Raw genomic sequence first — 14,962 nt, forward strand, 5'->3', positions numbered from 1 at the left:
AACTGGCTTTCTTGACACTCCTCTGTCACCTGATCATTTCTCTAGCTACGTTAGCTTCTTCTAGGCCACTAATTCTTACATATTTACCACCGTGTGTCAGGTGCTGGGATATAAGCAAGAAAAACAATGAGGGACCTTGCTGTCATGGATACTACAGTCTAGGAGGGAAGCCAGACTTTGAACAATTAATTTTAAGAGGGAATTCTGTAATAACAAGGAAAATGTGAAAGTGGGGAAGGAGACGTCAGTGGAAGTCCGCCAAGCCCAGAGGCAGGGAAGCTATCTCCCCAAGAAAGGGACCCTACATTTGGCTCCTGAAGGGTTAGTAGGAAGTGGCATGGTGCCAGTCTCTGTCTGGCTTCCCTGACTAGAAGTTTGTCCTTCCATGATCTAATGGTAGCGAATGTGACAAGGAGTGAAAGAGAGTTTCGAAGAGAGGTACAATGAACACGAAAATGCAAAATAAACACCAAATCACCAAGAATCTTTATTTCACTTCATATCAAACTGGCAGAGCAATAAAATAAAAATATTTTCAATTCTTAAAACATTTTACATCAGTTACACTGACCAATAGAGAGAAAACTGAAATCCCTGAGGACCTGCTAATAATAAATAAAATACTTAAAAATAGAATGTTCCGAGTTCAAAGGAAAATTTCCTGAGCCTGTTCATTTTGGGGAAGTCAATGGCCCTTTGCAAACTTCAGTTTCTCAAAAGGATATCCAGCTGATGCAAGTGTCCGGCCATGACGAGAAGCTGCCTCTTCCAGCAGCACCTTATGCAAAAAGGGGAAATAATCAGCCTTCCTTCAATCACTTTGTCCATACTTCTGGGAAAGCTATGCACAGAGCAGAAAAGGAAAGTGTTTGCTCTTTGTGGTACCAGAATGTTACAACCATGCCAGTGTGATTTTAACTTGTCATTACCTAAAATGCACTGTTTACTCAGTGTGAATTTTAGACCAAGGTACACAATCTCTGGGCTGTTTGTGGGTGACCAAACAAGACTCAGATACTTGTGAGGGGGTAAGATTGACACTTTAAAAATTCCAGGATCTAACAAGGAGAAGCTTCTCTGTGAAGACTCAAGATTGAGTACCGGCTTTGTAAGTCTGAAATTCTCTTCGGGGATAGAGTCAAAACACCATATTTCATTGATTCTAGGATGTATTGTCCCCTACACTTTAGAAATTCAAATTCCAGTGGGCTTGGCCATTGTCACAAGCATCAGCTCCTCTACTGACTTTCTTAGCGGCATATAAATAATGGGATGTTTTACAATGAATTGCTTCTTAGATTAAATATGGTGCTCTGTAGTTCAGTACACATAGTGAGCCATATAAAAATAAACCTGACATTTAAACCCTAGTAATTGCTTCAGCTGAAAAGATGCCAGCAAAAACTTTGGTGTCTCAAATTTCAACATGAGCATCACAGCCTCAGGAAGCATTAGAAGGACGATAATGTGGGATGAGCTTGCCCTCTACTTCTGTGTCTGTCCCTAACTGTAGGGAGATTGATTTCACACTTCTGGGCCCCATTTCCTCATCTGCAAAATGAGAAAGTGCTATCAGATGGCCTTTAAATCTTCCAGCCAAAAAGGAAGGTGATTTTGAATCTTGCACCACTGAGAGTTACGTGTCACTATGGAAATTCCATAGCCACGCTGCCCTCAAAGGCAAAGGAGCTTCTTGAGCAGGTTGCTGGCTCAGACTCCTCTTCACCCTTCCCAAACCCCAAGTCAAAGTTTTAAATCCAAAGACTTTCCTGAATCAAGTAGAAAACATACAATTTTAGTAACTTGATTAGGAAAGGATAATTCTTCAGTCTTGGGCAATTTACAGGCTTTTAAAAACTGCAGAACTCTACTAGATTAAGTTGAACTAAATGACTGCCATAAATTTAAAAATATTAAAAAATCATAGCAAGGGTTCACTTCAAAGTCTTCATGATTGACATAATTTCTATAGATTCTGCTGCTTTAAGTGCTTCCTTCCACACCTTAGAAGCACCAGCCAGGAAAAGCTTTGTTTTCTGAAAGAAATAACAAAGACATTTCATTTGAATCAACTATTCACATCAGCACCCTGCTCCTACATTGTGATTTTATTCAACGAGAACAATGTGCTTGGTCAAGGAGAATAAATACTGAGAGATGAGTATTTCAAGTGATGAAAAATGGAATTTTTTTGGCCAAGCAGCATGTGGGATCTTAGTTCACTGAACAGGGATCAAGCCCATGCCCTGCAGTGAGTCTTAACCACCGGATCGCCAGGGAAGTCCCATAAAATTTTATATTTTTGATATATATATTTTTTAATTCAAAAGTTATAATGTTTTTACCTAAACATGTTAGGATTAAAAACAAGAATAGCAAGCAGCTAAAATCAACAACTGCAGAAAAAATGCAAATCCTTAAACCTTCCTATTTAAGTGTCATTTCCAAAGTTTCATTCAAACTATTTTAAATGTTGTGGTAAGTCATTTAACTAAGTTATTAATAAAGGCAGACTCTCTCTTTAAAATTCTCTTAAATTCAGTCAATTACACATTTGGATTCCTGTTCCTTGAGCCGACACAGACACTAATGAGGCCCAGTAAAATGACCTAACTTGAGTAAACGTGTTGGTACGGACATCTTGCATTCAAACGGCAAATTCTTGGGCTCTGAGGAACTAGAGTTGTTGGGTCAAATGCTGTTGTTGAGCAGCTAGAATGTATGCTTTATCCAAAGAGGTGAAGGAAAGAAAGAAAGCAGAAAAGAGAAAGGAAAGAAGGAAGGAAGAAAAATAAAGACAGGGGAGGGAGGAAAAGAAAAGAGAGAGGAGGGAGGGCCGGGGAGGAATGAGAGAGAAAGGAAGAGAGGGAGGGAAGAAAGGAAGGTAAAAAATAAAAAAGAAGTTTGTGGCATTGCCAATGCCCTGCCATACAGTCATTACTGCCTGGTATTCTAGAGAGCAGGGTCCACCTTTGAATGCCAAGTCATTGATTTCCCATGTTCCTACTCTACCTTTAAAATGCACTGGGCCTCTTTCCATGAGGAAGAGAGGTTTATGAAATGAAAAAGTGATAACTGGCTGACTACAATTTGTTTGTAGGTCAAAAATTTATATACAGTTAGAGGATGAGGATTTTTATGTCTTCAATATTCACTATCTTTCACAGCAAAGGTCTTTAAATACTACACATACTTCTTAAGCAATTTAAAGACTTACATGTAAATGTGCATAATATGCTAGCTGAGTATTTCTATCTAATCAATTTTGTTTCATAAGAGACAGTGAATTTCACCAACACCAAACCGAGAAGCGTGGGAGAGAGACTTTTCCAGTTCCACTGTGACTCTCTGAATCCTACCCAGCCCTCCTATCACTCCCAGGAAGACACTAAGATCAGTAACATGCAAGAAGATCAACTCTTTAAAAGAGTTTTTAATGAAAGAAGCAATAAATTAGCACTGTAGACAAATTACACACATGGATAGATGAAAAGAAAACCTATGATCTGTTTAGGAAGATATCCTTTCAGAGGTTTTCTTTGCTCGTATACATGTATATGCCCATTTGGGTTAAAAGAATTACAGTTCACGAGGAGTTTCATTGGGTAATGTTTTGTCTTCAGAGACATTCCCTCCAGTTGATATTGCCTTGGGGCATGTTGAGTGCCAGTGCCAGCACCTGAGTGCCATACAGGAAGAATCACCTTTGCAGCCACCGTGGGCTTAGCAGTTCTGCTCCAGGAGCCTTTGTGCTTTACTCACAAGGTCAGAGTACTAATCACCTGGTGTGTGATGATGCTCTTGCCCATGGGATTTCCCAGGCAAGCATACTGGAGTGGGTTGCCTTTTCCTCCTCCAGGGACTCTTCCCCACCCAGGCATTGAACCCGTGTCTCCTGTATTGGCAGGTGGATTCTTTACCACTGAGCCACCTGGGAAGCTCATATTTGTTTGTAGCAGTGCCTTAAGTATAGGTATGCAATAGCCACAAAAGAGATTAACAAGAGCAAATAAAGTGTTCAAGAATAAAGGGGAAATGTCCTCATTCAAGTAGGTATGGAATGGTCTTGGTACCCTCCCAGCTGTGGGAACCAGAGAGTCCATTCTGCAAGTGCACCACGCCCACCAGTGTAAGACCTGACGCAAGGCGTTGTTTGTTTGCAGTCATATTGCAAGGAAGCTTCAAAGACTCCAAAACAACAGTCACTAGTCTAAATGCAACTTGATTCTGCGAAGATGAAAGGTTCTTACCACTGATGTTACTGATAGATCAAACTGTAGTTATTATCAAGCAAAGAGTAATCAGGGTCATCTGCAAAGGGCAGAACAGAGAGCAACACTAAGTTAACATTTCTTCATGATAAGATCTCAGCCCTTTTCAAATCAAACCATTCCACTCTGAGTCTGGTGACTGCTATTTTGTAAGAAGAAAACATATTTGGCAACAAAACCTACAAATAATAGTCATAACTACAAGCCAGAAAACATACTGGAAATTTCTATTAGCATTTCTTTGCCCTTTTTCATCCTTGCCCAGCTATCATTCCCCACAGTAAAGTCATCTTCAGAAATGGACAAAAATAAGTCCCATATTATCAAGTGGTAATTAAAAGGCTATGAGAAATAAATTAACTTACATCCTTACAGAGTTCCAAGATGTAATTTCAGCCACTAAATTTTTGCTAAGATGCTAAATGCAGCCTAAGATGTCTCCTCCCTCTTCCCTTGAACATAGGTAGGTATATCTTTTATTCAAATAATAGGTATTTGCTCAGAACTGGCTATGTGCCCAGTACCGTGTTACATTTTGTGATTGATTCAGGAGAAAACAGAATGTCTGCCTTCAAGGATCTTGTAATTACCCAGGGAACACAGACTAACAAAAAGCACTGAATATTTCATTCTCCCAGAGGTATTATAGGAGTTCAGAGAGAAAAAGACACCAGAGTGATTCCTAAAAGATCCAACTGTGGGCAGTGCACAAAATATATTAGGTTATATGTCTCTAGACATCTTCTATAAATTATATTTCAGTGTCATCCAAAGGAAACTATATCTCAGTTTTGCCATTTTCGTGGCCTAAGTTAAACTAGTCTCTTAGTAAAAATCCCTTATAAGTTTCTTTTGGTACTTAAGCAACTGAATTCTCTTGGATAAGCTATAAAACAGAACACAAATTACCAAATTCCACTCTGACAAAGAGTATTATAGTTTCTAACAATAAGTTCATTCTCTTGGAAATTTTATTCTATTTATTCCCTTCCCTCCTTTTATTTCAAAATTCTAGCTACTCAACCTTAAATAAAACCTGACCTAAGATTTCAAATGATCTTTCTTGGTGGCATACCTGGTAGGCTTTTAGGATTTGGGAGAGGTCCTCTCCTGTAAGAAATGGAAACCAAAATCTTTCAGATAAGTTCTTGATGTTTTTTCTAATTTTCTACTTCACTCTACAAACATACTGCATGCTAGTCACATTGGGTTTCTGCTCTGGAGGGTTAAGAAGACTTCAGATGAAACAAAAGCTCTGCAGCACTGACCTCCTGTATCTAGGCTGCAAATACTACCCTATGCTAGGGAGCAGGATGCCCAGAGTTCTGCTCCACAGCCCAGAAATCTATTGTGTGGGCCAGAGTTCCTGATCACCCTGGACAGTTTTCACGTGCAAAACAGGAAGTCAAACAGCTCCTACCTCACCTTGAGAATTAAAGGAAACAATTCCTAGTAACTGCTTTGAGCAGCACTTAGCATTCTTTTTCATAAATATTTATTATTTATTTATGTGTTTGGGTGCGCTGGGTCTTTGCTGTGGCACACAGGCTTCTCTAGTTGTGGCACGCAGACTTAGTTACCCCGTGGCATGTGGGATCTTAGTTCCCCAATCGGGGCTAAACCTCTGTCCCTTGAATTGGAAGGTGGATTCTTAACCATTGGACCACCAGGGAAGTCCTGCGCTTGGCTTTCTCCCTACTCAAACACTCCCCTATCTTTTTAAAATTTGGACTGAAAATTCAACAGCTTAGATTTCAGGGTGACTGTATGTAAAAGAGAAGCTTCTCTTCCCTCAGAATCCTTTATATCAGGGGCAGCAAATCTTTTCTGTAAAGGGCCAGAGAGTAAATGATTTAGGCTTTGCTGGCCACATGGCATTTCTATCTCAGTGCTACCCATCTCCAACATGAAAGCAGCCATAGACAGAAGGGAAACAGATGAGCAGCAAAACTCTACATACGAACACGGATGTTCACGTTTCATGTGATGTTCACGTGGCACAAAAGACTTTCCTTTACATTTTTCTCAACCATTTAAAATGTGAAAACTGTTCCTAACTTATAGGCCCTACAAAAACAGGTAGGCTGGATTTGACTCACAGGGAGCCAGAGTTTGCCAACTCTTGCTTTCTACAGGAAAGGTCTAGGATTGGGACTCCCCAAGTGGTCCAATGGCTAAGATTCCGAGTTCCCAATGCAGGGAGTGTGGGTTCAATCCCTGGTCAGGGAACTAGATGCTGCAACTAAAGATCCTGTGTGCCGCAAGTAAGACCCGATATGACCAAATAAATAATAAATAAATAAGTAAAAATCAATAAATATTATTAATAGAAAAGTATAGGATTCATGCATAAGTAATAATAATCACACTCAAGCATGACACAATCCTCCTTGAACTATGACTAGTACAGTCCATTTAACATTTGTCCTAAAAACACTATTTCCAAAAATCCAGAAACCTCTCTAAGCAAATGCAATGGTAGACACATTCTGATTCTAACATGTTCGTATTAGAATTGAACACTAAAAATAAAAATGCTCATTAAAAGAACTTTTCCTTTTCTGGCCTCACTGCAGCATGTGGCATCTTAGTTCCCCAACCAAAGATCAAACCTGAACTCCCTGCAGTGCAAGTGTGGAGTCTTAACCACTGGACCACCAGGAAGTCCCTAAAAGCACTTTTCTTCATGTGAAAGAAAGCTGGATATTACCTTGCCGAGTTAGGCCCTGTAGCCTTTCCTGGTGGGGCTGCATTCTTCTGGGGGCAGTAAAAATTCTCATACATGATGGGTGCTAGGGAATCATCAAGACATAAAACATTAAGAAGCTGATGACTTCCATTCTCAATGACATGTGATACAAAAGACTGATAGAATTGCTTGAATAGCATCCCCCAGCCTATCACTCCATTCACCTGGTGGAGTCTGTCCAGTTCTGCGGTGATTCACAAAGTACTCAATGTCCTTCTCGATACTGCACATCTCTAAACTCTTACGGACTTTTTCATACATCTAACAAAAAAGAAGATAATCAAGGTAGAGGTACGTCCATAAAAATGGTGGCATGGAGTATTAAAATGGGAGGTTTGATAAATGGCTATTTTCCAAATTTTGTCTTCAAAAGAAAAAAAAAAAAAAAAGATACCACAATGTCCTGGACTCACATAGAGGGATTTCTTTGATGTATAGCTGCTATTACATTTTTTTTTTAAAGATGACAAAAAATAATATCTTTGTAGCAGCACAGTAATCTTGGCAGAAAGACTTTTTAAAAAATGGATGGGATGAAGAGAATAGATACCAAGTCCCATGACGAATCCTACATACAAATGCAAAGACAACTGGAGAAAAGTCAGTCAATCCTACCTGTTTTCTGGGTGTTATTCTTCAAAACTGAATGTCCCATCTAGGTGAGAGTGGCTATTTCTCAGGAAAGAAGGTTGTGATAATTTGATTCTGGTCCCTCTGAGACCTGGGAACCCAGGACAGTTGCTGTGCATGAGTTAAACCTGGGTCACTAGTGGCCCTAACACTGCTGACGTTAAACCTTGAGCCCTGGAGTAACCATTAGCCTGGGCGTGGCTCAGCCTGCTAGTTCCTGGTACTTACTGTCCTGGAGTGACTCCGTTCCAGACTGGAGCAGTCCCTGGGACTCACGTTCATGTTGTTACCTCTCAGTTTTCCTTAAATTAAACTGCATTTGGGTCCTTTCTTTGCTCTCCTGCCCTAATTGTGAATTTCTCAGTGAGAGACTCATGATGGTAAAGTGAGCCAGGAGTCAGGCAAGTTAGGTGTTTATCTGGGTCCCTACTCACTGTGTATGCAGTCACTGTACCTACCTGGGCCTCTAATGACAGGGGATGAACTAACAAATGTCTCTGACTCCTCCCACTCTACAAATCTAATATGCAGAGCATCCTCCGTGGATAACTCTGACTCACCTCATCACTTGTGACGCATTGTTGTGAGAGCTGATTCATATGTAACCACAGTGCATTTCGAAAGAAGTTTATTCGTTCACATTCTTGAGTCTCAAACACCTGTAGAAACATGTACATACATGCAGAGAAAGGGTCTAGACTGGCTATGATGTAAGAAACAATTTCAAGCTTGAATTATCTGTAAGCTTATAGTCTCATTTAGTGTACTCCCACCCACCGCTGAGGAAGCTCATACACTCTTAACTCCGGCAAATGGATTTTAATAACATACTAACACAAATAGGACTGGATACAGTTTTGCACATAAGAGGTGATAGTGAACCCAGCCGTCAGTGTTCTAACCTGAATTGTGGCTCACATTTCCCACTGCCTAATGGACATCTGCATGTGGGTAGCTTGCCAGAGCTTCCAATGCAAAGTTTTGCCCTCAGGTTTCCCTGATGGTCCAGTGGTTGGGGATGTGCTTTGCATCACAGGACACATTGCAATGCAGAATTTGCAATGCTAATTCAGTTCCTGGTCTGGAAAGATCCCACCAGCTGCAGGGCAGCTAAGCCTGTGAGCCACAGCTACTGAGCTTTTTGCGCTCTGGAGCCCACAAGCCACCACTACTGAAGCTCACGAGCCACCACTACTGAAGCCCACACCCTCCAGAGCTTGTGTTCTGCAACAAGAGAAGCCCATGCACCACAAACTAAGGAATGGCCCCCATCCGCCTCGACTTGAGAAAGTCTGATTCCAGAGGCCTGGAATTGGTCTGATAATAAGAGCTGCATCTAACAAGGATGTTGGTACAGGTCCCAGGACCTCCCTTTGAGAATCACTGGTAAGAAAAATGTGTAGACAGGGTGACAGAAACTTGAGGAAGTTTTCAGGTGGAGTCTTTATTTTCTCCGGGACACTGTGAGGCACGTGTTGAAAATGAGGAGGGCCACGGCAAAACAAAGGTGTGAGAATAAAAATCTCTAAAATCATCTCTGTTGCTCCCTGCACCCCTTTGTCACAGAGAAAGGCGAAGCTTTCAGTGGGAAGTCACCAAGAAAGTGAAAGTGAAAGTAGCTCAGTCATGTCTGACTCTTCGTGACCCCATAGACTATACAGTCCATGGAATGGTCCAGGCCAGAATACTGGAGTGGGTAGCCTTTCCCTTCTCCAGGGGATCTTCCCAACCCAGGGATCGAACCCAAATCTCCCGCCTTGCAGGCAGATTCTTTACCAGCTGAGCTACAAGGGAAGCCCTGGACGTCACTAAAGCAAGCATTAATTGATTCAGCTGCTTCATACCTGTGAACCAAACAGAGCAAGGCCATTGACAGAATGGGACAGCACGATCAAGATGGGCAAGAAGCAGAAAGACAAGGTTTGCAAGCAAACATTCCAGTCCTTTCATCCTCTACTTACAGTCCACATTTCTAATTTGCCTTCAAGCAATTCTATGAAAGTAGAGGGAGAAAGACCCGCCCGTGCGCTTCCAGGTACCTCGCAGGCCTTGATGTGCTCGCTCTGCCACTCATTCCGGACCTTGTCCAGCGTGTTGATGTGCAGCATGTACACCTTGTCTGCAATGGAGGGGAGGGGCCTGGGTCTGGAAACTGGGAGGAGCGGAGCTCGCAGACCTAGCACCCAGGCCCCTCCCGAGAGCTCACAGGGCTCCTGGGGACTCTGAAGGCTGGCAAGCCATAATTACATCTCACCCTCATCATAGCTTTGTGAAAAATAAGCAAAGGCAGGCATCACTTTCTTTCCAAAGAAAAGCCAGATATGTTCCAAAGAAAGAGAACTAAAGGCTGACAAAAAAAAGAAAAAGAAAAAGACCTCATCAGGGTTTCCCTCTACCTCTTTTTATTTTGAGGAAAATTAAATGAGGCAGGCAGAAAAGTGAACTAGCAAGTCACTTCAGTTTTGGATTTAGAGACTTAAGGGACCACGGTCATGAGAGGTTTGTCTCTTGCAGGAAACTCTGGGAATTAGAAGCCTTTGCAAACTCTTGGTTTGGATCCTTAGATTTCAGTGATGATGAGACCTCACAACTTGGCTGTTTCTTTCACAGCAGAGAAGATGTATCAGGGATGAAATGGGGTTTTAAGATGATTGTACCCAATAAGTAAGAATGAGTACATGATTTCAAAGTAGCTATCACATGACCCAACCCCTCCATGCCCCCATGCCATTCAGTCACCTGTCAGGTGCTTAGCATGAGCTAAGCAGGCAGGGGCCAGAAACCGCAGCCTCTTTTGCTTCTCCCACTTTCCAGGGTTCTGATATACCCCCCTTCCCCGCCTCCCTTCCTTCCCTCTGTCCCTCTCTTCTTTCCTTCAGATACCTTGCTAATCCTATGGTACAGGCATATATTCATTATTGTAAGGTATATAAACTACCTTTCTCAGACAGATTTAACCCCACCACCATCCTCCCCCATCCATTGGAGCACACCCCTCACCCGAGTCTTCTACTGCAGTCTTTGAAGTTGCCAGTTTCACAAAAAGCTGTGAGGACCAGGAAAAAACAACAAGAAGTCAGGAATGCTGGGCCAGGCTTCTAAAGGCAAAACAGGTTTAAAAGCAAAGTCTGCGAAGAGACAAGTTCTAAGTCATACCTATGTTTCTCTTGTAAGTTAATCATTCAACTTGCCCTCTAATCTTCCTAAAACATATCCCTACCTTCTGATTGCTAACAATCTTTATCCAGATTTCATAAAATTCAATTTATAAAAGACCCAAGCAGGAGGCAGCCTCGTTATAAGGAACAGATGAGATGGAGTTTTGAAGAAAGATGAAAACATCAGAACCCCTCCCCCATGACCAGGTTTCTCTAGCTCTTCCCTAACCCTCAAAATAGAACATGGGTTTTTCTGGCTCAGAGGACTCTAATAGCCTGAAGGAGGGTATTGCCAGGAGCTTAGAGTGCAAGTCCATTTTTTGTCTGTTTGTTAAGATTATTCATTGGCTCTAGCTTGACATATGCGAATCTTGGATTTTTCAGGCTATTGGCTCTCCCAGGTACCTTTTCTTGTTGCTTCGGGTTTGCCACGTTGGCACTGCGGTGGACAGCCTGCTCAGCTTCATCTTTGTCTCGGCATTTCTGCTCATAGTTCTTCTTTGCCTTTGTAGTTATGAGACAAAAGAGGACCAAAACAGATAAGCAGACAGTGACTCTGAGGAGCAGCCGCCCTAACCGCCCCCACCCCAGCCAGCAAATAAGAGGGCACGCTGATCAGGGCTGTGATCACCTCTAGACTGTGTGTGCTCAGAGCAGCTGCTCTTTTTAGTCTATCTTTGGAAGATTTCTCCATCCCCTTTCCAAATCATGTATGTAGTGGCAACCTGATCAAGGAACTAACAACTCCTATTTGGCAAAAACGAAGTCCATGAACTTTAAAAATTTACTGAAACAAAAGACTGAATATGAATCAGGCAAAATCAAATACTGATGTAACTAGAGGATGTGTAATCCAACATTTATTCATTACACTCAGAACTGAGATGCAATGATTTGGTCCTGATAACTATAACTAACAATGCTTCAGTATTCTCATGTGCCTCGTGACAGCATGTGGGCAGTGGGGAGGGCACCAATCTCATCATTTCTGTAGCTCAAGGTGGTCATGCTCCTTCTTGATTTAAAGAATTCTGTTTTTGGTAGCTTAAAAGTAGGTGTGGTCTCTCCTGTGCTACCATTACTATTAGCAGTGTGTAATCAGTTCACAAAGTACACTTACTGAATCAAATAATTGTGTTTCAACTCTTGAAGCCAAGACTTAACTTGTTCAAACAAAGCAAAGCTGTGAATCAGTTGGCTAATGAATAAAAAATGATAAACCCCCCAAAAATGCTTGACTAAGAATGAAGACACCTTTGCAGAGCTGGTTTGTGCTCGTCAAATATCTCACATGCTTTCCTACACTTCTCAGCTTCCCCTGCAATTCAATTGGGGTTAACACACACACACATACATATAATACATATATGCCATAATTTTCTTAACCTACTCTCTACTGGTGGACATTTATCCTATTTCCTAGTTTTATTACATAAAAACACTCCAATTTTTACTGTGGGTAGTGTGAATTTACAGACCAAATTCCTAGAAGCATGATTGTTTGATAAAAGAATATATACATACTTCCCTCCAAAATGGTTGCCCTCATCTATACTCCTATAAACACATATGTGAGGGTATGGTGGGCTCATATTCTTACTAACACTAAAATAAGACAATGCTTTTAACCTTTTCTAATACTAGAAGCATATCCCTTTTTAATTTGCATTTTATCTCATTGCTAAGGTGGTATATCCTTTCTACTCCATGTCTTTTACCTTTTTTTTTTTTTTTGGAGCATTATAATTTTAATTGATTTTTAAAAGCTCAGTCTATACTAGTAACACTGCTGCTGCTACTGCTGCTAAGTTGCTTCAGTCGTGTCCGACTCTATGCGACCCCATAGACAGCAGCTCATCAGACTCCGCCGTCCCTGGGATTCTCCAGGCAAGAACACTGGAGTGGGTTGCCATTTCCTTCTGCAATGCATGAAAGTGAAAAGTGAAAGTGAAGTTGCTCAGTCGTGTCCAACTCTCAGCAACCCCATGGACCGCAGCCTACCAGGCTCCTCCGTCCATGGGATTTTCCAGGCAAGAGTACTGGAGTGGGGTGCCATTGCCTTCTCCTACTAGTAACACTAACTGGCTGTAAATTACATGTTACTAATGCATGCCAAGTCACTTCAGTCATGTCCAGCTCTTTGTGACACTATGGACTGTAGCCTGCCAGGCTTCTCTGTGCATGGGATTCTCTAGGCAAGAATACTGCAGTGGACTGCCATGCCCTCCTCCTGGGGATCTTCCCAACCCAGGGATCAAAGCCACATCTCTTATGTCCCCTGCATTGGCAGGAGGGTTCTTTACCCCCAGTGCCACCTGGGAAGCCCCGTGTGGTACTAATATCTTTCTCTCATCATATGATATTTTTTCTTTTGCTCTAAAGAAGTCTTAAATTTTAAGGCTGTCAGTGATCAATCTTTCTCTGTTCTGTATTATTTTTTAATATGACATATTAGGGACTTTTTCTCTGTTGCTACATAGTCCTCATAATCATATCTTTAAAGGCTGTACAATTTAACCTTTCTTCATTTTTCAGTAATTAAATCATTTCCAGTTTTTTTATAAGTACTGAACACAGTAGTGCATTTTGTTTTTCTCATTTTGGATGATTTTATAGTCTTAGATTCTTTGCATAAACTAGATGGGGTATGATCACATTTATGACTCTAAAAGCATATCATTAAATGTCTTTTTAAAAATGTATATGGGCTCCAGGGAAGACAGAGCACATTTACTCTTCCCTATTGCTCCACACAAGTATAACTAAAACCTCTGAGCATTCTACATAAAACAAACACAAGATGCTAAAAGGTAGAGAGAAGACAGATTGACTAACGTCCTTGGTCTCAGACAGTAACCTAGAAACAAGTGCCCTGAGTTTTCTTTTGGCCTCATATATCACAGAATGGGTGCCAAAGCAGCAGACAACCAAGAAATGCTGATGGGCATGAACAAAAAATAGTCCCAATGGAAACCTGCTCTCTCCGGCCAAAAGGCCAGAAACGGGACAGCACAGTAGGACAGGAAGAATCCTCCAAGTTCCACAGCAGCCAAACACCACATGAAAAAACTCTCCCACCCACCACACATCCAGCAAAGGCCAAGTGGGGACTTCCACACTCACCAGGCTATACTGAGGTTCCCAACTCCCCTGCTAAGGTGGTATCAGAGAAGGACAAATATCAGACTTGGACTTTCGTTCCTACCCAGAGATAACGAAGCGGCACACACAGGGCCAGCAGAGACTCTGTGAGGAGCCTGGACTTTCACCATCCCCACCTGGCAGTAACGAGGTGCACCACCTCCCTGCTGCAGTGGCATCAGAGGTGTTCTAGTGGAGAGTAAGAGCTTTAACCACTCCCCAGTAGTAACACTGACCCTATGGTGTCAGTAGAGGCTGGTGGGTGGTGGAAAGGACCCTGGATTTTACCCCCTCATACCTCACTGCTAGAGTGCTATCAGACTAAGGCAGCTAAAACAGAACATTTAAATAAGATTTAGAGTCTTGCAACAGAATACCTAAAATGTCCAATATCAGTTGAATATCACTCATGATACCAAAAACCAGGAGGATCTCAAACTGCTTGAAAAAAGACCATCAAGAGATTTCAACATCAAGATGACAGAGATGTTACAATTATCTGACAGATTTTAAGGCAGCCATCATAAAAATGTTCAATAAACATTTGTGAACACAGTGGGAAAATGAAAAAAAGTCTTGGCAAAGAAAAAGAAAATTTCAGCAAAAAAATAGAGGTTAAATAAGAACCAAATGGAAACTTAAGAACTGAAAAATTTACTACTTGAAAGGATAGACTTATGAATGGAAGAGACAGAAAAAAGAACTGGTGAACAGGAAGACAATACAACAGAAATTATCTAATCTGAAAAACAGAGAGCAAATAGGCTTTAAAAAATGAACAACTCCTCAGGAACCTTTGACACCATATCAAAAGATCTAACATTCATGTCCTTGGAATCCTAGGAGAGGAGAGTGGGCGGAAAAGGTACCTGACGAAATAAATTCTGAAAATGTTCCAAATTTGGCAAAAGAAATAAACCTACAGATTCCAGAAACTGACCAAACTGAAAACAAGATAAAGCCAAAGAAATCCATGATAAGACACAGAGGTGAAAGTCTGAGAACTAAAAAAA

General features: G+C 41.4%; 1 protein-coding gene across 2 annotated transcripts in view; it reads right to left on the reverse strand.

Annotated features, from left to right (window-relative positions):
• Positions 1-463: 463 nt before the first annotated feature.
• PSTPIP2 (proline-serine-threonine phosphatase interacting protein 2) overlaps positions 464-14,962 on the reverse strand; it is a 95,874-nt gene continuing 81,375 nt past the window's right edge. The window contains exons 7-15 of one of the 2 annotated variants that reach the window (XM_052660240.1): positions 11,214-11,312; positions 10,651-10,696; positions 9,690-9,769; positions 8,211-8,309; positions 7,185-7,281; positions 6,982-7,063; positions 5,347-5,381; positions 4,251-4,311; positions 464-2,036 (exon numbers count right to left, since the gene is read on the reverse strand). In XM_052660240.1, coding sequence (XP_052516200.1) covers positions 4,259-4,311; positions 5,347-5,381; positions 6,982-7,063; positions 7,185-7,281; positions 8,211-8,309; positions 9,690-9,769; positions 10,651-10,696; positions 11,214-11,312 — 591 coding nt within the window. In that variant the 3' untranslated portion in view covers positions 464-2,036; positions 4,251-4,258. Of the gene's footprint in view, positions 2,037-4,250; positions 4,312-5,346; positions 5,382-6,981; positions 7,064-7,184; positions 7,282-8,210; positions 8,310-9,611; positions 9,770-10,650; positions 10,697-11,213; positions 11,313-14,962 lie in introns of both variants that reach the window. The other variant, XM_052660239.1, reaches the window with a different exon arrangement.

This window comes from Budorcas taxicolor, chromosome 22, assembly GCF_023091745.1.
Source record: "Budorcas taxicolor isolate Tak-1 chromosome 22, Takin1.1, whole genome shotgun sequence".
Classification (NCBI taxonomy): Eukaryota; Metazoa; Chordata; class Mammalia; order Artiodactyla; family Bovidae; genus Budorcas; species Budorcas taxicolor.